The 26,773-nt window shown below is 48.3% G+C and overlaps 1 protein-coding gene across 3 annotated transcripts in view; it reads left to right on the top strand.

The window, feature by feature from the left end:
* Positions 1–26,369, top strand: part of kdm6ba (lysine (K)-specific demethylase 6B, a) — a 190,568-nt gene extending 164,199 nt beyond the window's left edge. For all 3 annotated transcript variants that reach the window (XM_031791946.1, XM_031791948.1, XM_031791947.1), the window contains 19 exons: positions 7,779–7,863; positions 11,023–11,136; positions 11,339–11,465; positions 11,697–11,792; positions 11,915–12,170; positions 12,331–12,579; positions 12,816–12,989; positions 13,268–13,852; positions 14,323–17,999; positions 18,158–18,281; positions 19,290–19,395; positions 20,965–21,170; positions 21,265–21,449; positions 21,730–21,993; positions 22,269–22,456; positions 22,752–22,893; positions 23,160–23,286; positions 23,594–23,767; positions 24,845–26,369. In XM_031791946.1, coding sequence (XP_031647806.1) covers positions 11,344–11,465; positions 11,697–11,792; positions 11,915–12,170; positions 12,331–12,579; positions 12,816–12,989; positions 13,268–13,852; positions 14,323–17,999; positions 18,158–18,281; positions 19,290–19,395; positions 20,965–21,170; positions 21,265–21,449; positions 21,730–21,993; positions 22,269–22,456; positions 22,752–22,893; positions 23,160–23,286; positions 23,594–23,767; positions 24,845–24,868 — 6,699 coding nt within the window. In that variant the 5' untranslated portion in view covers positions 7,779–7,863; positions 11,023–11,136; positions 11,339–11,343 and the 3' untranslated portion in view covers positions 24,869–26,369. The remainder of the gene's footprint in view (positions 1–7,778; positions 7,864–11,022; positions 11,137–11,338; positions 11,466–11,696; positions 11,793–11,914; positions 12,171–12,330; positions 12,580–12,815; positions 12,990–13,267; positions 13,853–14,322; positions 18,000–18,157; positions 18,282–19,289; positions 19,396–20,964; positions 21,171–21,264; positions 21,450–21,729; positions 21,994–22,268; positions 22,457–22,751; positions 22,894–23,159; positions 23,287–23,593; positions 23,768–24,844) is intronic.
* The last annotated feature ends 404 nt before the right edge of the window (positions 26,370–26,773 follow it).

The following is a 26,773-nucleotide window of genomic DNA, read 5'->3' as shown; positions in this document are numbered from 1 at the left end:
CTTGAGTCAACACTGATGAAAGGGGAATAAGCAGGGCTATAGAAAGTGTAAGTGTGTGTGTATAGGTGTTGGATGAAGATGTTTGGCCCATGGTGTTTTGAGGATGGTGTATCTTACATAATTGACAGGTGGTGTGGGTGTGAGATTGGTTGTAGAAACAGGTGTGGCTTGTGTGTGTAGGGGATGAGTGGCGGTTGTGTAGGAGGTGTTTGTGGCATGAGTAATGTGGGTCAGTAGGCTAGTTTACATTTCTTAGTCACCTAACACTTCCTCGGTCGTTGAGGGAGGTTGTGATGAAATGGGGTCAGTGTGTCGGTGTATCGTGTGAACATCTCATGTTGTCTCAGGCCCTCTGACATTATTTTCATTGTATTGCGCCCGTGAAAAAACAAAAACTTTCATATTGTGTGTGTGTGTGTGGGTGGTTACTTGGGTCAGAGGCAAGGGGAACTAACTCGATGATGTCAGACACTAAAAGCCTTGTTTTACTCTACCTGAAACGAAAGGTGTAATTTCTTCAACAAGGAAGTGGAGCACAGCATTTGTCATGCTGCAAACAATAACATGAACTTCTGTCCTATCTCAAACATCTAGCAGGCCATTTTGATAACAGTCCAACATATTATCAGGCAAACTTTTCGGCTGATTACTTCCACCTATCCAATCCTTTCAAATATACAGGAGTGGATTATAGAGAGTAGGGCCTAGAGGTCCATTAAGAATAAGAGCAAGTGTATTGATAGGAGAGCAAAGAAGCAGGGTGGGTGAGAGGAGGAGGAGGTGCTAGGAATTACTGGGGTAAAGCTCAGGCAGCTCTGTGTGGAATTCCACCTAGCAGTGTTGAGGCCTCTAGCTGTGACTCTATGGAGACCGACTGGCTGGTGTACCACACCGTGTGTGTTGACTCTGTCAGCGAGGTAGTTCTGTGTTCCTGTTATGAAGTTCCAGAACCATCTCTGTGTGTGTCATGAAAGCTCCCTCGTGGGATCTGTGACTATTCTTTAGCTTCGTTATCCCTGGCAAAGTGCCACCGATGATGCAGAGGTGAAAGGGAGGTGTATAAACGTGTGTGTGTGTATGACTAACACACCACAACACACACAGGGAAGGAATGTGCTGTTTTTTCCTCTGTCACCCCAGTGACTACTTCACTCCAACCCCTGAGAGAGCGAGGCCAAGAATGAGTGTTTGAAAGGGAGAGGAAAGAGATGTGAGTATTAGAAAAACAAAGAGCGAGAGAGAGGTGAGGACAATCGGTAAACGAACAGTCCAGTGTTCTTTGGGCTATATGAACACACAGTTCAGTCTGCCGTAACAACAGAAATGCATCATTATCACTGCTTTATGTCTGTTCAGAGAACTAGAGCTGTGTAGTTATTACCTACCAACTATAATATGAACACCGGACTGGACGGTAAGCTGTACCTCATCTGGCTTTGACTCCGATGGGGAACTTTCAGTTCAAGAGGTTTGTTGACTACCGACAGTCATGTTCTCTGCTCGGTCCCGATAGGCAGGCACACACACGCGCTCAGATAGGGGTCGAAGTGTGTCGAGGGTCAGGTTGGCCTTGATGTTGTTGTTCAGTGGAGACTTAATCGCAGACCTCCAGCTCTTGGAAGGAACATAAAGGACAACCTGATTCTCAACAGACTCTCACTCCTATCTCTGCCTGTGTGTGTGTGTGTGGGGGGGGGGGTTCAGTCCAAGAGGTTTGTTGACTACCATCAATAATGTTCTCTGCTCTGCTTTTTCCCGATTGGCGCACACACTCTCAGATGGGATGTGTTGAGGGTCAGGTTGAAAATGAGGGGCTGATGATGAAAAGTAGCTGCTCTTAGCTAACTCGGGTGCACGCATCATATTTCACTGTCTGAAATGTATGTTTTTAATTGCACGCGGTTCCTTTAAATAACCTGCCAGTGCTACAGGTTGACCTTAATGTTAATGTTCTTGGAATGGAGAATGTTCAACCTGTACTAGGGAATAGAGAATGTTCAACCTGTACTAGGGAATATAGAATGTTCAACCTGTACTAGGGAATAGAGAATGTTCAACCTGTACTAGGGAATAGAGAATGTTCAACCTGTACTAGGGAATAGAGAATGTTCAACCTGTACTAGGGAATAGAGAATGTTCAACCTGTACTAGGGAATAGAGAATGTTCAACCTGTACTAGGGAATAGAGAATGTTCAACCTGTACTAGGGAATAGAGAATGTTCAACCTGTACTAGGGAATAGAGAATGTTCAACCTGTACTAGGGAATAGAGAATGTTCAATCTGTACTAGGGAATAGAGAATGTTCAATCTGTACTAGGGAATAGAGAATGTTCAATCTGTACTAGGGAATAGAGAATGTTCAATCTGTACTAGGGAATAGAGAATAGTGGCAAAAGTCAATCTCTCTTGAGAAAGTACTTTCTCTCTGTCTGCATCTCTCTCTCCACCTTAATAACCGTCTGCCGCGACGCCACCGATACCACGGCAACCGTTGTCTAGGAAACAGAGTCTCAGCTCTGTTGTGGTCTGTGCGTGTTTTTGGGGGAACTAATCGGGGTGCTGACTTGTTTGTTTGTGTCTGTCTTTGCTCTAGATTCTGGGAAGTGAGGCCATTGGTAGTACTGAAGACACTGGCTGGGGGAGGGGGGACTTTGGGCTGTTCTGTCCCTTTCTGGTACCTTCAGACAGAGAAAGCAGGGTGTCGTGTGTGTGTGACGCTGTTTCCCTGTGATGATGTGAGCCGCCGTGTTCGGGGAAAAGGCAGGTTGTTGTTTGAAGTGAAGGAACGGGAAAGTGAGTGAGTTTGATCAAGTGTTATTGTCGATAGTGAACGTAAACACACGCTTATGGTCGTTCAGATTTCGGCGGCACAAATGTCACAACATATTTCTATATAGTCACATATACAGTTTTCGGTCTCTCACAGACATTCGTATAGTGAGTCACTGCTTCACATGCTCACACACACTGGCACGCACATCTGTGTGTGAGTGCTCAGAGGAAGGCATGGGCTCTTGGTCTGACTGACTATCTCCCGCTTGGAGTCATGCTGTTTCTGGAAAACGCGAAAAGAAGAACGTCACCCCTTCTTGTGAAGTCTTGTTCTGCGAAAGAGATGTTGAGGACATCTGCTTGAGTGACTGACTGGAAATCACCTTACCCTACCCCCACACGCGTCAGTCAGCCCCCTCAAACTTTATTAGTGGACGATCAAGAAGAAAAACTGCCTTCAGCCTTGTTTATGGTCCGTTAATGTTCAAATGCCTCGGTTCCGTTTGTTTTGCTTTCTGCTCTAGAGCCTGTGTCTTTGGTTAAACACGTGGATGACAGGATGACGTCATGCCTGTCTGACATGGATTCAAGGGTTTTAGAGGTGAAACCCTGTTAATGGTTTTGTATTGACTCAGGTTTACTCTCACTCAGTCACATATTTACACGTTCTTATTTTGTCCGCACGCGCACACACCGCTTCTGTTCCGCAGGAAACTACTATTGATGCCCTCTGCCATCCTCAAGGCACACACACACACTGACAGTTGTTACAAGCACAGGTGCAATGGCAGTTAGATAAAACGGCTCTTGCTGTTTCCATCTCCTCAACCTGCGTAAACCAGCAGGCTGCCAAAATACCACACTAGACTTTCAGCCTTGTACGTGTACGAGAATGTAAATATCAGACCATTTCACCACGTCTGTCAGTAAAAGTCATGTTAGAGGATCCAAAGAGGGAGAGAGGGGTGTTGGGCATGGCTTTCCTCTTGAGTGTACTCTGCGACTTGGACCGACTTTTCAGAAACCACACATGTTCAGCTTCACTCCAGCCAGGATGAAAATCCACGTTCTCCAACAGAATGGGGGATAGGAACATATTTCTGCCCTCTCTCTCTCGCTCCGGTTCTCTCAGCCTGCGTTGTCTACCCTTATTCTTGGGATGTGACAGTAAAAAGGTGAGAGGTTGTCCGTTTTAGAAGGCCAAACAGATAGACCTAAAGAGACAGAGCAGCAGTACTATAGTTAGTGTGGAGGAAGAGTTACCTCTGTTCTCTACTCACCATAAATAGTCGCTGTAGGATGTTCTCTGTGTGTGTTTGACCATATCGGTGCTCTCCCGGTTTGTGTAGGCGGTAGTGTGTGTGGGAAATGCTTGGCTGCGTTGGTGACGAACTTGCCTGCATCACACACACACACACACACACAAACAAACACACGCTGTGGGAGCCTGGCAACGGAACGGACGCAGGCAGGCGGTGTGTTCCCGGCGGTGTATGTGTGTGTTTCCTTAAACTCAATCCCTTTTTGGGGCCAGGTATGTAATGGACCAGTGTGGGGAGAAACCCACAGGCCTTTCTCCTCCCTCATCTCTCGAACTCGCCAGACACGCCGGAACCTTCTTTCTCTCTCTCTCGCTTTCTTATCAAATTGATCACTTATCTCTCGGCCTGTCCGGAACTAGTGTCTGTAGGTCGTCATCTTTACGTCATCCTTTATCTCTCTCCTGCGCTCTCTCTGTCTCTCTCACTCGCTGTCTCTGTGTGTGTTCCTAGTCTGTTATCTATGTTTAACTGAGTCCTTCTATGTCGCTTGTCTGGCTCTGGACCAAACCACTATGAGGCTGGCAAGGGAGTTCTCTGTTTGTCTCATTACTGGAGTCAGACGGGGGGTGAGGGTGATTTGGTGGCTGACCGAATGTTTGTATTTAGCTTTGTAACAGTGGTAGTTGACTTCTAGTGGCTTATCATAGTATACTTCTATTTTTATTTTTTACAAAAATAGTTTTATTTCCATATCCACCGAATATGTGCAGTGAAATGTGTTGTTTTACAGGGTCAGCCATAGTAGTACACTACTATTCAAAGCTGAGTACACCGAATGTACCAAACATTAAGAGTATATTGTCTTTCACCCTCCTCCTTCCTTTTACCCTCCAGAACAATTCATCAGTCAACAATGTGTTGACTCCAATGCTTTCCACAGTTGTCAAGTTGGCTGGATGTACTTTAGGTGGTGGACCATTCTTGATACACACAGGAAACTGTTGAGAGTGAAAAACCCAGCAGCGTTGCAGTTCTTGACATAAACCGGTGCGCCTGGCACCTACTACTATACCCCGTTCGAAGGCACTGATATCTTTTGTCTTGCCCATTCACCCTCTGAATGGCACACATACACACTCCATGTCTCAAGGCTTAAAAATCCTTCTTTAACCTGTCTCCTCCCCTTCATCTACACTGATTTGAAGTGGATTTAACAAGTGACATCAATGAGTGATCATAGACTGACCAGGTGAATCCAAGTCTATGAGGGAAAGAGCAGATGTTCATAATGTTTTGTTTACTCTGTGTATATTAGATGTGAGTCTTGAGTAATGTTTTGGTAGTTATGGTTAGGAACGTTTAGCATGATGATGATGATGGCATGGCCCTAGCCTCTCTCTACCAGAGTGGTAGCCAGGTTTGTGATGCTGTAACCGTGGTGACGGAGGTGTTGACTGGAACAGGTCTTTAACGTCTGTCGTCATGAGAGTTTCACTGTTACCCAGGTGACATACAGGGGCAACCGTGGGAATTCACACATTGGAACATTCGTTATGTTGCACAACATTCTTAGTTGCAATCTTCATTCTGCTGGTGAGATTCTGCGGTCTGTGTGGTAACTTCATTGTAGTTAGTAGGAATTCCCCTTACCCAATTGGGGAAATCGGCAACACCACAAGAGAACGCAGCATCTAAAAGTGACTAATAAGCCCCACTGTAATTTTATCATGGTAAGGTGGTCTGGCGATTCCTGTGTTAGCCATAAACCCCCGACCTGCCTATCTACATGTTTCACCATAACACCGGTTAACTAACCACCGATGACGGCACCTGAGAAATTCCCTGAGACGTCACACTGTCACTAGCAACACCCCCGGTCACCTGACCGTAAGTGGCGTCCCAGTGGGAGGGGGAAGGGGGTGAAGTGTTAAGTTTGGGGTAAGCCCTTTCCACCGACCGCTGGGCGTGGCGCTGACTCACTCACCGGGGGGGGGGGGGGGGTTCCCTGTGCTGTGACAGCCCGGATGCAGCGTATCTTCACACACAGACACAGCGTACTGACAGATATAATCAGTTGTCTGTCAATCTATATAACCTGAGAAAGCTTGTCTTAGCTTCCTAATATTATCCGAAGTTTCTCACCCATCCCCAGTGTTCAGTTCCCCATGCTGCACGTTTGTTAGTTTCGTTTTCCTCTCTCCTTTTCTCTCTTCCCCTCATCAGTCTCTCTGTGCCTCCTACCCTCTCCTCTTCCCCCCGTTCCCTCCCTCCCTCTTGTTGCTGCGCTACAGTTTCACGTGTGATAGTTGACTTAACGTGCCGACCTCTTCCTGTGAGAGGCTACTGTTGTTTATGTAGCAACAGCCCTTGTGCCTCTAACACAGTTATTCTCACCATTGTGTGTGTGTGTCTGTGAGCCCCCTCTCGCTTTGTGTTGTCGGTCCCCTGCTGATTCACCCTTTCCCCTCCTGCCCTCCCTGGGTTTCCACACACCCGCCGTGTCGACTAGGGAGTCAAAGCAGGGGAGAAGAGCGGAGGGGTGATGTCTCCATGTTCTTAGTAACCGTGGGAGAGAGCGAGACAGAGAGAGGAGGTTAGACAGTCATACTAATATCTAAAGTCCCTGTCTGTCTCCTGACTCTGACTGATAAATGCAGTGTTGGACAGGTCTGGTTTCTCAGATCCGTTGTCGTTCTGGAGAAGTCTACCGATGCTGTCTGATGTAATAATATGAGTACAGCTATTGGGTCATTCCACCTCCATAAAGCACCAGAAAGAGGATTTCAACACCCACCATCTCAGATTGTTCTGAAATAGTTTCTGTATGTAGAAACCGATGCGATAAGCATTCCGGAAACATTATTTCTTTATTTTTACAATTAGATTTCTGAGAAATTACGCTAATTGATTGCACCCAAGTTGGCTATTTTAATTTATTCATATAATAATCAATAAATATAGTACCTAACATCCATTTCAGACCAGAATAGGAAACTATATTTATTGGAAAGGAGCATCAAGATCACTGTGCACTTTCACCACCCTGTGAAGTTCATCAGACGTTATTTCATCTGTAGCCCAATAAACTGCATGGTTTCCCGAGTCGTAGTGGGAGGACCACACACCATATCATCACGTCACTCCAAGTTTACTTCCACATGATGGTTGTTATATCAATATTTGCACATAAAGGCGTTTCTGCCACCATTTCTCGCGTAACACTTTTACCGACAAAAAGATCCAACCGCGTCAAACGCACACGTGATCTGTCGGATATTTATAAAATTGTACTGAAACACAACAGCTGTGTTTTCATCACAGCTTTTGTGATTATTTTTATACGGTATGATATATGTACCATGTTTAATACCTAATATGCATAAAAACTGTGGATGGAAACATGCTTAGTGTTAGAAAAAAGTTTGATCCATATCGCATATTAGGTACTATAATTATTGAATATTAATTGAATCGTATACATTACAATGGCCAATTTGGGTCAAATCAATTAGCTTCATTTCTCAGAACAAATTGTATTTCAACAAAAGTAAGTTTCCGGAACGCTTATCTCATCTGTTTCTAACAACAAAGGATTTCAGAAGAATCTGAGATGGCTTTCTGAAATGACATGGAACAGCCCTATTGTCCGATACATACAGCTATTGGCTAATTGGGATTGTGTGTGAACAGATGTTGTTGCGATCTTGATATTAAATCTGACTCTTTCTTCTGATTGGTCCAGGGCTGAAGAGATCCCAGAGATGATTGGCTGTAGAAGCTGAGACTTGACGAGACAGCGGATCTTGAATTAGGTGCTATTCTGAAAGGTAACTGTGTGTGTGTGTGTGTGTGTGTGTGTGTGTGTGTGTGTGTGTGTGTGTTGCTTGTGTATACAGTGCATTCGGAAAGTATTCCGACCCCTTGACTTTTTCCACATTTTGAGACGTTAGACTTATTCTAAAATGGATTAAATTAAATGTTTTCCTTTTGCAAATGTATTAAAAGTTTAAAAAAATACCTTATTTACATAAGTATTCAGACCCTTTATGAGACTCGAAATTGGGCTCAGGTGCATCCTGTTTACATTGATGATCCTTGAGATGTTTCTTCAACTTGATTGGAGTCCACCTGTCAAAAGAATTGTCCATAGAGCTGCGAGACTGTGTTGAGGCACAGATCTGAGTAAAGGTACCAAATAATTTCTGCAGCATTGATGGTCCCCAAGAACACCGTGGCCTCCATCATTCTTAAATGGAAGAAGTTTGGAACCCCCAAAACTCTTCCTAGAGCTGGCCGCCCGGCCAAACAAAGTAATCGGGGGAGAAGGGTTTTGGTCAGGGAGTTGACCAAGAACCCGATGGTCATTCTGACAGAGCTCCAGAGTTCCTCGGTGGAGATGGGAGAACCTTCCAGAAGGGCAACCATCTCTGCAGCACTCCACCAGTCAGGCCTTTATGGTAGAGGTGCAGGATGGAAGCCACGCATCAGTAAAAGGCACATGACAGCCTGCTTGGAGTTTGCCAAAAGGCACCTAAAGGACTCTGGCCATGAGAAACAAGATTCTATGGTCTGATGAAACCAAGATTGAACTCTTTGGCCTGAATGGCAAGTGTCACGTCTGGAGGAAACCTGTTACCATCCCTACGGTGAAGCATGGTGGTGGCATCCTGCTGTGGGGATGTTTTTCAGCGGCAGGGACTGTGAGATTGAGGGAAAGATGAATGGAGAAAAGTATAGAGAGATTGTTGATGAAAACCTTATCCAGAGCAAGGTTCACCTTACAACAGGACAACGACCCTAAGCATACAGCCAAGACAACGCAGGAGTGGCTTCGGGACAAGTCTCTGAATGTCCTTGAGTGGCCCAGCCAGAGCCCGGACTTGAACCCGATCGACGATGTCTCTAGAGACCTGAAAATAACTGTGCAGCAACGCTCCCCGTCCAACCAGACAGAGCTTGAGGATCTGCAGAGAAAAATAGAAGAAACTCCCCAAATACAGGTGTGCCAAGCTTGTAACGTCATACCCAAAAATACTTGAGGCTTTGATCGCTGCCAAAAGTGCTTCAACAAAGTACTGAGTAAAGAGTCTGAGTACTTATGTAAATGTGATATTTCAGTTTGTTTTATACATTTGCAAACTTAAAAAAAAAAAAAAAAAATTTGTTTTGTCATTATGGATTAGTGTGTGTAGATTGAGGGGGGAAAAACAATGTAATCCATATTAGAATAAGAATGTAATGCAACAAAATGTCAGTCTTTTAGAATGAGCTGTGTGTGTGTGTCTTTCTATGTGTCTGTGGGAATGTGTAAACCAGTCTGAGCTGTGTGTGATCTCCTAGTCTCTCTTTCCATGGCATTAGTGTGTGTGTGTCTGTCTAGGCTGTCGTTATCCCACTCACACACGCGTACACACAGATGAGTAGAGGGGGAGTGTCAGCGTGGCTCGGTGTTGTCTTTATTTCCGTCTCCCTGGAAGCTAAAAACGGAGCGCCTGAAATATCTTCCCCCTAGGCTTTTAATAGCGAGGCGGCGCGAGGGAGGGAGGGATACGGGAGGGATGAGGGGGAGGAAGGCCCCACACATGCTAGCAGAGCTTATTTAGGAACCAACTCTGACTAGAGTGGAGCTTCCTGCTGGCTCATCGTCACACTGTGTGTCTGTCACGGGTGTGTGTCTGTCACGGGTGTGTGCTCGTCTCCATTTTTAACAGGAATCTCCTTCTGTCTTCTGTAACTCTGTGTTGGACAACATGGGCCTTTTCTAGCTGAGTCTTCTCTGTTTCTTAGTGGTTGTGATCCTGTGTGTCAGCATCACTTTTTCTGGGTGATGTGACTTTTTGCATGTGTGTCACCGTGTGTGTCACCGTGTGTGTCACCGTGTGAGTGTGTGTGTATATATATACCATGCTATTTTCTGTGTTCTCCAACTTTCTTTGTTTGCCTCTCTGCCACGTGTGGGAAGGTGTGTGGGAAGGTGTGTGGGAAGGTGTGTGGGAAGGTGTGTGGGAAGGTGTGTGGGAAGGTGTGTGGGAAGGTGTGTGGGAAGGCGTGTGGGAAGGCGTGTGGGCGTGAGATATAGGCAGCACAGCCCCTCCCTCCTTCCTTGAAGAGCACTTTTATTTTCCACCCATCTCTTCTTGGTCTTCTATCCTTCCTTCCTGTTCAGACCCTCTGTTGTGTCTTCCCCCTGTCCCTCTCCATCACGCCTGTTCTAATAATGGGATTAAAACCTAGTGGATCCAACACACACACACACACATATATATATATATATATATATATATATCTATATATATACTCTACAGATCTATGCACGCGCACACACAGTACAGCCACACACCCTATACCCTTGGTTAGTCTGTGTGGGTCTCTACCCCCTGTAGGGATTACAGTAACCTCAGGACTCCCCTGTCATAGGTCCACCAACTCCCCCAGAACCATCTGTGCTCTGTTAATAATCCTTCAGTCAGCTACAGCAGAGCTACCGTGGCCCCCTAGGGGCTGGGACACAGTGCAGCACTACCAGAGTGTACTAGCTAATTATACCGACACACAGACAATCTGGTTAGACTGTAATACCTAGAACTACTGTCTGTTGTGTAATAGTTGTTAAACTATTGTGAAGTTGACACATTTCTGCAGATAAACAGTTAGAGCTGTACAATGTCTGCTGCCTCCCTCCAACTCAACACACTGCATTTCAGTCACTGAGACGTTTGTAAGCTCTTTCCTCTCCAACTGTTCCATATCTAGACTTTCTACCTCTTCTTCCTTCCTCTGTCCTGTCTCCTCAGTCTCAACCCCTCCTCTCTGTCTGCAGTGTGTTCTGCTCTAGAGCTGAGCTATATAATGGAAAACCTACTGGCAATTATTGACTTGCACCTCTCTCCCCTTCTCTCCCTCCTTGTTCTCTCTGTCTCCTCTCTACCTCTTATTCTCTCCTATACCTCTGTATTTTTCTCCTCTCGTTCCCGCTCCCTCTCTAGCCTAACAGGCTGTATAGTATTGGTGTTGAAGACAGGTGTGTAGTCTTCCCTTGGTCTTTGGTGTGTGGCCTTCTCTGTGCTGCAGTGGAGGGCTTCACAGACACAGCTACTGTGGTGAGTAGAAAGCGTGCACTTTGTTGACTGTGTGCCTGTGTGTTTGTGCATGTGTGAGAAAAAGAGGGGAGTGTATGTGAGAAATTGCGTGTTAATTAAGGAAATTCCTCAGCAGAGGGCACACGTTGTGTACATGCTGAGTGTGCATCTCTCCTGTGTGTGTGTGTTCCATATATTGAGCCCCGCCCTCTTCCTCCTCCAGGCTGGATGCATCACGCAGTAGAGCAGTTTGGTGGGCGTGGCACACGGGACTCCTTCCCTCTGGACGGACTCAGCCGGGTACCATGGACTCCCGTTGTCAACCGCGCCACCTGGGCGCAACCTGCCAGGTATGTTAGGTTTCCACGGCAACCAACAAGCCTCACACACACACACCCACCTACTGGTCAATTAATTACACCTACACTAACTGACTTAGACCTCAAGTGAGAGAGTTTGAAGCTAAGACCACACGTTCAGTGTTAATTGTTCTTTTAGTTTAAGGTGTATATTTCTCTCAGGTTAACAGGTCTCACTGTATTTAGTCCTGGTCTGACTCTTATTCTTGTTCTCTCTACCAGGTTTTCGCCAGGTGTCAATCAACACCAGCTCCTCCCCCATCTAGCGCCAAGTCACATGGGCGGACTGAACCATCCCAGTAAATTCTTCAATAATGGGTGAGTCCGGCATATGTTCCATTGGGCTAGCTGTAGTCTCCGCCTTGTCTTTCCTTGTCACTACACTCATAATACTGTAATCTGACTCTCTCTCTCTCTGTCTCTCTCTCTGTTCCCAACAGGCCCATGCAGGTTCGTGGTGGGGAAAAGCTGGAGCTGTCCCAGGCCATGTCACCTAGCCTCCAGAGAGGGGACCTGCAACGCCCCCCTCCTCCCCCCCACCGGGTGTGGGAGCAGTTGGGTCAGCTGTATGACTCCCACCCCCCTCCTCATTCACTTGTACCCCTACCCGGCGACCACGCCCCCCGCCTGCACAGCGGTGGATACAGCACTAGGCCTCCTACCCACCTGCCTTCCAGACCCAATCAGCTACTGAAGGTGAGAGAAGGGGCCAGTGATATCATCTGACAGGACGAGTGTAGATAAACGAGTGGCCTATCAGTGAGTGATGATTAAAGGCGGATGTCTTGTTAGGAGATGTAATGCTGACTTTTCCTCACTCTCCTCACTCTCCTCTTCTCTCTCTCCTATCTGTCAGTATGAGGGTCCTCAGGAGCACCATGTTCCCAGGGGTCCAGCATCACTGGGTGATGATATGTGGTCTCAGGTACAGCAGCAGCAGAGGGGTTACCCAGGGAAAATGCTGGGGGGGCAGCTGAAGAGGCCGGCCCCCCCTCTCGGGGAGCACTCGGTCATCCAGCACACCCCGCCCCCCTCCCTTCACCACTCCTCTCGCCCCAATGAGGACTGCCCCAGTCCTAGCAAGAGGAAGAGGAGTTCTGAGCAGGTACGTTGGATGACAGAAACCACTGCAATCAACACTTCACTCACGCAGTTACTTTTACTTTACACATACAGGATAAAGAAATCCAAGTCTATACTCTCTCATATGTAGCATCAGGTGATTGCATAGAATTATTTGTGCCCTTTTGATATCTCAACTTAGTTTGTTGTTGTAATTTGACCATGTTGTCTTGATGGGACCTGCTGTAGTATTTACATTGTTACTCTACTCCTCTCCAGATTCCTCACCCCGGCATCCAGAGGTTCTCTGGCCCAGGAGGACAGCAGCAGCCCCCGGCCCACCTCCCCCCTCCCCCATCCAAACCTGCCTTCTGGAACCCCATACACAAGGGGAACGCCCCCTGGGCCCAGCCCGAACGCAGGAACGGGCCTCCAGAGTTCCAGATCAGACCTGTAAGAACACTACCACATCGTCAAGAGAATTCACTGTACTTATCAGGTGTTCTTATCAGGTGTGCTTATCAGGTGTGCTTATCAGGTGTGCTTATCAGGTGTGCTTATCAGGTGATTATTATAGTATTTGTTGTTGGTGGAACTTGGTTTGTTGTGTTTGACATAAAGTAACATGTCAGTTTATGAGATGCAGGTTAGGTGGTCAAATAGTTTGTCTATGGTCTCCTAGCCCACAAGTTCTTACCTGATCGTGTCGCTCTCTTTCTCTCTGGTAACAGGACTCAGCCAAGTCAAGTCTGGGCGGCTACACCTACAAACCTCCCCCTCCCTCCGCCCCTTCGCCAATCTCCCCAACCCGCATCTCCTCCCCGGGAGACTACCCCCAGGGGCGCGGAGCCCCCCCCCCACCCCACAAGCCCCAGTTCCCACCTCAGGCCCTCAATCAACCCCCCCACAATAACCACCCCCAGTACCCCAAACAACCAGCTCCAGCCCTGCCTCTCATGGGGATGGAGCCCCGGGGAGGTCCTCCTACCCCCCAGAGAGGCCCTACCACTGGGGGCCGAGGAATCAACAACCATCCCCCCTCTCATCCTCCTCACCACCAAGCTCTAGCAAGGGGGGACAGTAGAGGAGACAGGGACAGTAGGGAGCCCCCCCAACCCTCACCAGCAAACCACACCGGCGTGCCTTACAACCACCACCCTCACTTCCAGCCCCACGCGGGGCTGGGGCACATGGCCCCCCTCCCCCCTGCCCCTGCCTGCAGCACCGCTGTACCTCCGCAGCACAACCCCACCACCCCACACCATGAGGCGTGGAGGCCCCAGGGCCAGGGGAGGCCACAAAGCAACCACCCCCTGGTGAGTCCTGGTTTCCCAGCAGAGCTAATGTTGCACCCAGCCTCCATTTGTTAATGCGTGATCTCCGCCTTTTTCACACTGATTATTTTCAAAATCCCGAATCGACGCCCGGCGGGCTGACTGGGCACTTCACGTAGACCCGAAGAGTCCGTGAACAACTCCCATTTTACCTACTCATTGTCATTTAGTGGAGGGTTCTGTTTGGAATTGATTGGGCTTAGTTAATGGGCTTAGTTAATGGACTTAGTTAATGGACTTAGTTAATGGACTTTTGCCAAGAGGGAGTACAGGAAATATAAAGCATATCCATTTTGTTTGCATTGTAGTGAATCGGGTTGGCGTCCCAAATGGGCCATATCAAAAGTAGTGCACTGTGTAGGGAATGGGGTGCCATTTGGGAAGCGACCCGTGTCTGTTTGTATTGCGCAGTATCTTCAGTGTACTAACCTAGCATGTGTCTCTCCCTACAGGAGTCAGGTCTCTACAGGGCAGGGCCGGTATCTCAGGGGCAGCATCAGAACCAGGTCGGGGAGACCCGGGGTCCTGCACCCCTCCAGCATCATCAGCACCCCCGCCCCCACGTCAGCCCCCCTCTGGTCTCCCCCATAACTCCTACCAGGACGCCAGTCATCACCCCCACCTTCACCCCCCATCCCCCCTGCTCACAGTCACATAACAACCGCTACAGTAGTAGTATGACTGGACCTGCACTCTCCACTGTGACCACAGCGCCCCCTGCTGTGTGTTCAGCTAACAACACCCCCAGCAGCAGGAGAGGCAGGGAGACGATGGGAATGCTCCACCAGACCTCAGTTCCATCTCAGCTGGAGAGGGACCCAGAGAGGGGGCCCATCCACCCCATGCTACACCCAGGGTATCAGGGAGCCCGCGTGGGCACTGCCAGCCACCCTCACCCCCAGCGGGCACCACCCAGGCCCCAGCAGCAGCCTAGCCACCACCACCACCAGTCTGTCCAGGGGAAGGGTTACTACGGACGGCCTGAGCCTGATCGCACTCCTTCGTCATCATCCTCAGGACACCAGAGGGCAGGGGAGAGCGTTATCACCAGCAGAGGGTCCTTCCCCAACCCCCTCCCGCAGACGGCGGTCACTAGCTTGCCCCATGACCGCACCATGACCGCCCCCCAACCCCACACGGTCAACTCTGCCCCTCAGCCAGGCTCCAATCCCTCTTACTCCAGACTCTGTGCCCAGTCTACACCCCAGCCCCCCCAGGCTACCACCACCTCAGCCCAGGGGTATCTTAACTCTCGACCCCAGCCACCACCACCCTCAGCCCCCCAGTCCATGGAGGAGGCCCTGGATAAACTGGATGCTGAGCTGCAGGGTCATATGCAGGCCGAAGAGAGGAGAATGGACTGGGAGAGAGAGCAGGAGGAGAGGAAGAGGAGGGACTGGGAGAGAGAGCAGGAGGAGAGGAAGAGGAGGGATTGGGAGAGAGAGCAGGAGGAGAGGAAGAGGAGGGAGTGGGAGAGGGCAGAAGAGGAGAAGAAGAGAAATAAGGAATGGGACAAAGAGCAGGAGGAGAGGAAGAGGAGGGACTGGGAGAGAGAGAGGGAGGAAGAGGAGAGGAAGAAAAGGAGGGAGTGGGCGAGAGAGGATGAGGAGAGGAAGAGGAGGATGGAGAGGAAGGAGGAGATGAGCAGGAGCAGTAAGGGGAGAGAGGAGTCCGCCATCGAGAGTCTGGAGAGACTCCTGTCAGGCAGCACTTCTTCTGCCCCACCTCCTCCTCGCCTGTCCACTGTCTCCACCTCCTCCTTTGTCCTACCTCCACCCCCACCACCCCCCAGCCAGTCCTCCTCCTCGCCCCCCTACCCCTGGCTGAGCCGGGCCGGGGCACCCCCTTGTCCCCCAGGCCAGGCACCACCGTCTCCCGCCCCCCTGGAGAGGTCGCAGCCGCCCCCTCTCACCCCCCAGACGGAGTATGCCAGGGAGAAGCAGAGGCAGAGGGAGAAATGGAGTGGGAGTCCCCAGTCATCATCTCACAGTAGTAACGTTACCTCAGGGAACAACGCCCGGTCCTCGTTGGGGCCCTCCTACCCTAACAACCCCTCTGCTGTTACCTCTTACCCCAACCACCCCTTAAATAACACCACCATGCGAGGCACCCCCCGTCCACCCAAAGACACTCCCCAACCCAAGGAGAAAGCTAGTCAGCAGGCCAGAGGAGGAGTGATGGGGGCTACGGGTCCCCTCCACAGCTCCATCAGCATCACCCTCCGAGAGCCCCCCAAACTCTTCCAGGCTTTCCCCAGGGACAGCCTTTCGTCCGCTACCAACCCCTCCAGAACCACCAGCAGCACCTCCAGCACAGGGGGTCTCCTCCACAAGCGCATGCCCAGCGGAGGCCTAGGCAGCCTGGGTAGCAGCGCCAGCAGCAGCAGCAGCGGAGACTCGGACAGCGCTCAGTTTGAGGAGGAACCATCGGAGCTCTCTACGTTACTCCCGGACGGTCTGGCCAACATCATGGCCATGCTGGATGAGTCCATCAAGAAAGAGGAGGAATCTTTCTATAGCAGCGACCGAAACGGAGCTAGAGAAAACAACACCTTCTCTGATACCGTGCCACCGGACAAGAGCTACCTGTGCGCCCCGGACCTCATTCCGGCGCCCAAGCAGCAACCGCAGGACGACTTTGTTGGGGCGAACCTCCACGCCAGCCCCCCCGTGCTGAGCCGACAGGGCTCCCTGGCCTCCCCCTGCAGTCGGACCTCCTCCCTCAACGAGGAAGAGGAGGAGGGTTGTCCCACCCCGAAACCCGCTCCGGAGCTCCACAAGCCAGCCGTCCCTCTCAACCCCAACCCCCAGTCAGGGACTAACTACAGCCACAGCGACCTGGCTAAACTCTACGGTCTCCCGGAGCCCGCAAAGAGCGAGTGCGACGACGAAGATGAGGAAGAGGAGTCGGAAACCCCGTCCAGTTCCCCTCCCCCGCCCCAGAGGCCCCACCTCCACCAGACGGGGGTGAGCAGCACCTTCAAGTCCCCGGCCGCCCTGGAGAACCAGAAGTACACCTACAGAGGAGGTCCATTTGGCCGCCCGCCCCCCTCCGCTCTGGGGGGACTGAAGTACTCCTCCTCCCTCTCTCTGGGTCCCGACATCCAACAGCAGCAGAATAGCACCTCCCCCACCTCCGATTCCACCAATCACCCGGGCTTTACACCGCCCCGAAAGTCCCGCACACACTCACCCTCCAACTGGGAGGCCAAGAGACAGGTCAATATCAAGATGGAGGCGCCTGATATCTGGAGAGATGGGAGGGAGGCCACTGAGAAGAGGATCCATTCCTCAAAGTCACATTTGAATCCCTCCACACAATCCATCAAGATGGAGCCGAAAGAAGAGATGAAGCTCACTACCATCTCTGAGTCTTCTCTAGCCGAGCTGGGACGGAGCTGTGAGGTCTCCCTGACCCGGCACTCCAATTCCCTCCCCAGCAACAACACCTCAGACAGGACCAAGACTGAGCTGAAACACGAGGACAGGTACCACAAGCCTGAGAGAGAGAGGGAACGCGACAGAGAGAAGGACGGAGAGACTGAGAAGAAGAGGAAACACGGCAGCAGCAGGAAACACCAGGACAGGAAAGAGAGGAAGAAAAAGCACCGAGAGAAACGAGAGGAGATGTCCTCCTCCCACTCCAGTTCCAAACGGCACAAGGAGGGCAAAGTTCACAAGGAGAAGAAGGAGCACCTGCGGATCCTTGGGAACCTGGACCTCCAGAGCAAGGAGATCCGGGAGAAGGACCGGGACCACGTTCACGCTGACATGGAGAGAGACCGGAAGAGGAGGAAACAGGCTGGTTCCACTAGCGGAGACGAACCCTCCGAATGGGCGTCCCATAGTAGAAGTGAAAAAAGTTCTGCCTCTTCTCAGGGCAGTGAGGTTGGATCGACACTGCAGGGTTCGGCTGCTGACTTCATGAAGCTGAAGGCCCTGTCGGACGGGCCGCCCAAGGAGCTGAAGGCCCTGTCGGACGGGCCGCCCAAGGAGCTGAAGATCAGGTTGATCAAGGTGGAGAGTGGAGACAGAGAGACGTTCATCGCCTCGGAGGTGGAGGAGAAGGGGACATCGCTGGAGGAGATCAACATAAACAACACAGCCGCAGAGGTCATACGGGCCTGCAAGTGAGTATGGAGGGGTGAACAACTGGTAAAACAAGCGGTTTTACCAACTGGAAGTAAAGGATGGTCCATTCTAGTAAATACATTTCTAAAAAGACAGCTTTTATGCTCTAGTTTGTGACTGTGTTTTATCTATAAAAATGTAAAAAATATTCTCTCAGGGGTGCGAGGGTGAAGGGGAAGTTCAGAGAGTCCTACCTGCTCCCTGCATTCTCTGTCAAGCCCCTGTTTACTACAGAGCCCATCCCACGGGAGAAACTCAACCCTCCCACACCAAGCATCTATGTAAGTCCCTGTCGTTCACCATAACCCCACCACACATCTCACATATCTATCTTTCTCTGCACCCCGTCTCCCATGATATTATTACACTCTGTCTCTTTCTCTAATAATGTGTGAAATGAAAATCATTTTCTAAGCCTGTATTTGTATTTATTATGGATCCTCGTTGCTGCCAGTTACTCTTCCTGGGGTCCAGCAAAATTTAGGCAGTTATATATTTTTTTTTTAAACATGACATTTTGGGCCTCCTGAGTGGCGCAGCGGTCTAAGGCACTGCATCTCAGTGCTAAATGCGTCACTACAGACACTGGTTTGATCACGGGCTGTATCTCAACCGGCCGTGATCGGGAGTCCCATAGGGTGGCGCACAATTGGTCCAGGTTAGGGGAGGGTTTGGCCTGGGTAGGCCGTCATTGTAAATACGAATGTGTTCCTAACTGACTTGCCTAGTTAACTAAAGGTTAAATAATTTAAAAAACAAATCACAACAGATTTCACAACACATTGTGTGCCATCAGGCCCCTACTCTACTACCACGTATCTACAACACAAAATCCAGGTGTACGTGTGTGTATAGTGCGTATGTTATTGTGTAGGTATGCATGTGTCTGTGCCTATGTTTGTGTTGCTTCAGTCTCCCCAGTTCCATCAGGTTTATTATTGTTTTTATCTGATTCTACTGTTTGCATCAGTTACCTGATGTGGAATAGAGTTCAATGTAGTCATGGCTATATGCAGTACTGTGCATCTCCCATAGTCTGTTCTGGACTTGAGGACTGTGAAGAGACCTCTGGTGGCATGTCTTGTGGGGTATACATGGGTGTCCGAGCTGTGTGCCAGTAGACAGCTCAATGCATTCAACATGTCAATATCTGACACAAATACAAGTAGTGAAGTCAATCCCTCCTCCACTTTGAGCCAGTACTGTACTGCCCTCTGTTGGTAGAAAACGGCACCTGATGTGACTTATTATAATTGTACTAACTGTTCTATCCTCCCACCTCTCTATAGCTGGAGAGTAAGAGAGATGCCTTATCCCCAGTACTACTGCAGTTCTGTACAGACCCCAAGAACCCTGTTACTGTCATCAGAGGACTGGCCGGATCCCTACGACTCAGTGAGTTTAACACATCCCGCCACACACACACTTCACGTCGTTATCAATCATTTATTCAACACTATCTACCACAGTAACCACACAAATCATTCATTCAAACTGCACTACCTACCTACAAATAGTAATCATGCCACACCTTTTCATCCCACACTGTCAACTGCGTTTATTTTCAGCAAACTTAACATGTGTAAATATTTGTATGAACATAAGATTCAACAACTGAGACAAACTGAACAAGTTCCACAGGCATGTGGCTAACAGAAATGGAATGTGTCCCTGAACAAAGGGGGGTCAAAATCAAAATTAACAGTCAGTGTCTGGTGTGGCCACCAGCTGCATTAAGTCTCTCCTCCTCATGGACTGCACCAGATTTGCCCGTTCTTGCTGTGAGATGTTACCCCACTCTTCCACCAAGGCACCTTCAAGTTCCCGGACATTTCTGGGGGGAATGGCCCTAACCCTCACCCTCCGATCCAACAGGTCCCAGACGTGCTCAATGGGATTGAGATCCAGGCTCTTCGGTGGCCATGGCAGAACACTGACATTCATGTCTTGCAGGAAATCACGCACAGAAAGAGCAGTATGGCTGGTGGCATTGTCATGTCAGGATGAGCCTGCAGGAAGGGTACCACATGACAGAGGATGATGTCTTCCCTGTAACGCACAGAGTTGAGACTGCCTGCAATGACAACAAGCTCAGTCCGATGATGCTGTGACACACGACCCCAGACCATGACGGACCCTCCACCTCCAAATCGATCCCGCTCCAGAGTACAGGCCTTGGTGTAATGCTCATTCCTTCGACGATAAATGCGAATCCGACCATCACCCATCATGAGACAAATCCGCGACTCGTCAGTGAAGAGCACTTTTTGCCAGTCCTGTCTGGTCCAGCGACGGTGGGTTTGTGCCCGCAGGCGCCGTTGTTGCCGGTGATGTCTGGTGAGGACCTGTTTTACAACAGGCCTACAAGCCCTCAGTCCAGCCTCTCTCAACCTATTTTGTGCTTTCCTGGTGTAACTCTGGCAGTTGCCATCCTATACCTGTCCCGCAGGTGTGATGTTCGGTTGTACCGATCCTGTGCAGGTGTTGTAACACGTGGTCTGCCACTGTGAGGACGATCAGCTGTCCGTCCTGCCTCCCTGTAGCGTCTCACAGTACGAACATTGACATTTATTGCCCTGGCCACATCTGCAGTCCTCATGCCTCCTTGCAGCATGCCCAAGGCACGTTCACGCAGATGAGCAGGGACCCTGGGCATCTTTCTTTTGGTGTTTCTCAGAGTCAGTACAAAGGCCTCTTTGGTGTCCTAAGTTTTCATAACTGTGACCTTAATTGCCTACCGTCTGTAAGCTGTTAGTGTCTTAACGACCGTTTCACAGGTGCATGTTCATTAATTGTTAATGGTTCATTGAACAGGCATGGGAAACCGTGTTTAAACCCTTTACAGTGGTCTGTGAAGTTATTTGGATTTTTACGAATTATCTTTGAAAGACCGTGTCCTGAAAAAGGGACGTTTCTTTTGTTGCTGAGTTTATGTTAAACCACTGTTTCTCTCTCTCTCCTCAGACCTGGGTCTGTTCTCCACTAAGTCTCTGGTGGATGCTAACTCTGAGCATGCTGTGGAGGTGAGGACCCAGGTACAGCAGCCTGCTGATGAGAACTGGGACCCCAGCGGCACGGGGCAGACCTGGCCCTGCGAGAGCAGCCGCTCACACACCACCATCGCCAAGTACGCCCAGTACCAGGCCTCCAGCTTCCAGGAGAGCCTCCAGGTATGGATGGATGCAGTGATACACACACACCATGTGTACACACACACACCTCTTATATTTCACTTACCTCTACCTTCTTCTTTTGTGTCTTCAGGAGGAGAAGGGGAGTGATGAAGATGATGATAACGAAGATGAGGAAGACAAAGAGAAGAGTAAGGAGACTAGCTCTGAGACGTCTAACAAAGACCCCACAAGCAAAGACGCTACCAGTACCGAGCTGAAACCAGTGGGGAAGATCATCAAGTTTGGCACCAACATTGATCTGTCAGACCCCAAGAGGTAAGCTGGAGATAGGGATGCATTTTATTGCCACATAGAACATGTGGGACTTTTCCCATTTGTTCCATAACTTTCTTCTGAGGTTTTGCTGTCAGGTTTCAGTACTGCATCTTTATTACATAAGCCACATCCATTGCTAAGCAAGGCCATATTGTGCAAAATCACGATAGTACATAAGATCCTTAGTGATGATAGCATTGATGCTACTACGGCCACTCAGACTGGGTTCTGTTGGCCAGTTTAAAAAATACAATAACCCTGTTCTCCCTCTCTCTCCCAGGTGGAAGGCCCAGCTGCAGGAGCTCCAGAAGCTACCAGCCTTCATGCGTGTGGCGTCCAGCGGCAACATGCTGAGCCACGTAGGACACACCATCCTGGGCATGAACACTGTCCAGCTCTACATGAAGGTCCCCGGGAGCCGCACGCCTGGCCACCAGGAGAACAACAACTTCTGCTCTGTGAACATCAACATTGGGCCTGGAGACTGCGAGTGGTTCTCTGTGCATGAAAACTACTGGCCGGCCATCAACGACTTCTGTGAAAAGTAAGTAGTGTGGCCATTGGTTGATACACTAGCGTGACTTACTGAATGTGTTGATGAGGAGGTACAATAATCCATTCCTGATTTGAGACTGTTTGATGTAGGGAAAGAAATCTGTCCAATTCACCCTTCCGGGTAACTAGAGCTCGGCTCGTGAGTCCTTAGAATGTAAAATACTACAAGTGTCTCATCTACTCAAGTGTACCATTCTCCCAACGTATCACCCACTGCCTCAGAGGATCTAACCCCAGTACCCCCCCCCCCCCTCCCTCCTTCAGGCATGGAGTAGACTACCTGACCGGTTCCTGGTGGCCTGTTCTGGAGGACCTGTACCGCTCCAACATCCCTGTGTACCGCTTCATTCAGAGACCAGGAGACCTGGTGTGGATCAACGCAGGGACCGTCCACTGGGTCCAGGCTGTGGGCTGGTGCAACAACATAGCATGGAACGTGGGACCACTCAACTGTACGTTAACTCCCCGATAAAGGGAACTACATTACTCTTGCTACAGATGCAAATGTTTGACTCCGCCCATCTACTGAAACGCATTGCCTTAAAGCCATTGCTTGTCTTGGTCAGTCATTTTGACTTGAGAGTTTTGAGGTTAATGACCGTAGTCCAAATCCACACCAACCAAACGCATAAGTAGGGGACGGATGTTGAAGATCCGTTGAAGAAACATACAAGGTCACTAACAATTCGACTGTTGAAGAGCTTTCAGAACGTCAGGCACTAATGTTAGCGTTGTTCCTCTCTGCAGCCTACCAGTACCAGTTGGCCCTGGAGAGGTTTGAGTGGAACGAAGTGAAGAAGGTCAAGTCCATCGTCCCCATGATCCACGTGTCCTGGAACGTGGCCCGCACCGTGAAGGTCACCGACCCAGACACATACAAGATGATCAAGTGAGTGCAGGCTGATGGGTCCTCTATTTAAGCAGTAAGGCCAGAGAAAGAGTGGTACGTGGCCAATATACCACGGCTACGGGCTGTTATGTACGACGCCACGCGGAGTGCCTGGATACAGCCCTTAGCCGTGGTATATTGGCCATATACCACAAACCCCCGAGGTGCTTTAGTGCTATTATAAACTGGTTACCAACGTAATTAGAACATACCCGTGGTATTCCATTCAGGGCTCGAACCTCATCCTCTCTCCCTCCCTCCCTCAGACACTGCCTGCTGCAGTCCATCAAGCACATCCAGGTTCTGCGAGACCAGCTGGTGACCGCAGGGAAGAAGATCTCCTACCAGAGCCGGGTGAAGGATGAGCCAGCCTACTACTGCAACGAGTGTGACGTGAGTAATACATCTACCCAGCTCTCTCGATACAAACCCTCAACCCCCCCCCCCGTCCCCCCCCCCGTCTGTCAGCACCAAACCGCCTTCTAACTGAACCCAAAACACAAACACTTACCTTACAATCAGAGAGAGCCCGTCTCTCTTCTGAAAACCGCATTACTTCAACCCGCTGTCTTCACTCATGATTGCTTCAGCATGCTTTCAATTCATCCCCATGCATTACAATACGAGCCCTGTCGCACAGCCCAGTGATCCCTGCCTGTATACTGACTGGGTGTGTGTGTGTATATATTCTGTCCACCAGGTGGAGGTGTTTGACCTGCTGTTTGTGACGTCTGAGAGCGGCAGCAGGAAGACCTACGTGGTCCACTGTGAGGACTGTGCCCGCCAGAGGAACCCCAGCCTCTCCAACAACGTAGTGGTGTTGGAGCAGTACCGCATGGAGGAGCTAATGAGTACCTACGACACATTCAACCTGGTGAGGAGACAAATCTTTTTCTTATGAGGGACATTTTTATTTAACCTTTTATTTAACTAGGCAAGTCAGTTAAGAACAAATTCTTATTTACAATGACAGCCTACCAAAAGGCAAAAATAAATACAATATAAATGTAGGACAAAACACAAGAGACACTACATGAAGAGAGACCTAAGACAACAACACAGCATGGTAGCAACACAACATGACAACAATATGGTAGCCGCACAAAACACGGTACAAACATTATTGGGCACAGACAACAGGCAAGAAGGGAGAGAACAATACATCACACATAGCAGACACAACAGTCAGTAAGAGTGTCCATGATTGAGTCTTTAAATGAAGAGATTGAGATAAAACGGTCCAGTTTGAGTGTTTATTGCAGCTCGTTCCAGTCGCTAGCTGCAGCAAACTGAAAAGAAGAGCGACCCAGTGATGTGTGTGCTTTGGGGACCTTTAACAGAATGTGACTGGCAGAATGGGTGTTGTATGTGGAGGATGAGGGCTGCAGTAGATATCTCAGATAGGGGGCAGTGAGGCCTAAGAGGGTTTTATAAATAAGCATCAACCAGTGGGTTTTGCGTTAGGTATACAGAGATGACCAGTTTACAGAGGAGTATAGAGTGCAGTGTTGTGTCCTATAAGGAGCATTGGTGGCAAATCTGATGGCTGAATGGTAAAGAACATCTAGCCCCTCCAGAGCACCCTTACCTGCCGATCTATAAATGATCTAGGATGGTCATCTGAATCAGGGTTAGTTTGGCAGCTGGGGTGAAAGAGGAGCGATTACGATAGAGGAAACCAAGTCTAGATATAACTTTAGCCTGCAGCTTTGATATGTGCTGGGAGAAGGACAGTGCACCATCTAGCTGTACTTCCAAGTACTTGTATCTTTCTTATGAGACACAGACACACACTATTTCTTATTATGAGACACGCACACACAAGCTTTTTCAGTTTTTTTTGTAAGACACGAGCACGCTCACTCAGTCTGCCCTGACTGTGTTTTGTATACATCTGTCTGACAATCTGAGGCTAGTATATCTAATGTTCTGTCCTGTCTTCTCTCTCCAGGCTGCAGCGCCCAGTTCACGGTGATGAAGATCCTCCACGTCTCGCAGCCATAACCAAAACTCCTGCCAGACGGGACTAAACACACCTTTTAAAATGTCTTTTAACCTTTTTTTCCTTCCTTATTTAAGATATTTTTTTACTACTACTGCCGATCAAAACAGCCAATCGAAAACCAGTTTACTACTCATCATCACTGTTTACAAAACCAAACCGCCAATCAAACTCCAGTTTACTTTTGTTGTCTACGGTGCTCAAGACCAGCTTACTGGTTTCTGGAGGACTTGAAAAAACGGAAAGGCAGGTGGTGCTAGCTACCATTGTAAACATGCAACTGAGTTGACGGTTGTTATCAATGGCATGAATTTTTGTTATTTCCAGATTTCTTAAAACAAATTGTCGTCTTGAATACTGAAATGTGTAAATGCTGTTTTGTATTTTTTTGTGGGGTGCTGTTTTCTAAAATAATTTATTTTCCTTTTTTTAAGACTAGATCAGCCTAGATATATACCACATTGGCCTTGTGACTTGTATTTAGAAGAGAAATAAGATGGAAAATACTAATAATAGAGAGATGACATTTTTCTAAAAGCATTAAGAATAAGAAGACCCATTTTTTGGGGGGGTTTGGAATGCTTCGAAACATACGGGTTTTAAAGACAATTTAGTTTTTTAGTTCTTGTCTTTCTGACTCTTGTATGTGTTGTAAATTTTGTGTTTTTACAAATGTATAATGTTTATTTCCTTAGGAGAGAGAAAGAAGGCAATTGTCACACCTCTTTAGGACATCAGGTCTTTGTTTTAATGAATTGTTTCCATTTTTCATCATGATAATATTTCAGTTGGTGTAATAATTAATTGTGTTGTACCTCTGATTTTGTTTAGAGTTTTTTTTTTTATATACAGATTTATTCTTTTTTTTGGGGGGGGGGGGTTTACATTGTACATTGTTCTTTTTTAATTTAAAATGTGTCTCGTATTTATTGGATGCCAATGTTCTCCCCTTGTTTTTATGGTGATGTGTCACAGGAGGACAAAGTTTTCTCTGGTGCTTCTTCTGGTTCTATACATATATAAATGATATTTCTAATGAATATAACTTACACCTTCCCCTGTAGTTGCTAGGATACACAGCCGAGGTAGAACATTGACTAACGGAATACTGTCTTTGTAATGTGTGAAAAAAACAAAACTACATTTTCTGTACATTTTTTATCTGAGAAATCGTAATTTTGTTTTTCATCCTTTTTAGGGGTCTTTAGATTAAATGAATGATTTTTAAAATGTTATCTGTTGGAGTATTGACAGTTCTCTGATGAACAATTTCTTCTTTTTAATCCTTTTTAAGATGAGAATTCTATTTTTCCTGTTCCAAAATACCTTTTCATTCATTTTAAACTGCACTGTTTAGAGAATTCACAGACACACATACACAACAAACTGAGCCAGACATGTCTTAAACACTTTGTGAATTTGTGTGACATTACTATGACTATTATTAATAAATAAATGCTTTCGATTAAAGCCACATTTGCATATATATTTTTTGTAACTTGAAAATGACATTGATGGTACTCACCTTAGCTGAACTGCTAACACAGTCACCTGAGTTGTTCTGGCCGATGTCTGAAACAGACCACATCTCTTACCACCACCAATTGGAAATCACCTAACGTAAAGAAATAATGTACCAGTTAGTCAATCTGAAAATATACTGTAGGCTACTGTGGCCTTGTAACTATAAAATATAGTGTAGAATCTAGCATAATGAATAAAGCCCTCAGGGCTACCCATGAACATTTGGCCTGTTCAAACCAAGAGGGAAAAACCCTGCTTGACTGTTTACTTGCCTAGTTAAATAAAATAAATATCATATATAATAATAATCCATCTATGGTGTTTTTGAACATCCAGCTCATGACTTCCTGCCTG

Source organism: Oncorhynchus kisutch, linkage group LG16 (assembly GCF_002021735.2).
Source record: "Oncorhynchus kisutch isolate 150728-3 linkage group LG16, Okis_V2, whole genome shotgun sequence".
Taxonomy (NCBI): Eukaryota; Metazoa; Chordata; class Actinopteri; order Salmoniformes; family Salmonidae; genus Oncorhynchus; species Oncorhynchus kisutch.
This window is presented reverse-complemented; position numbering and strand designations above follow the sequence as displayed.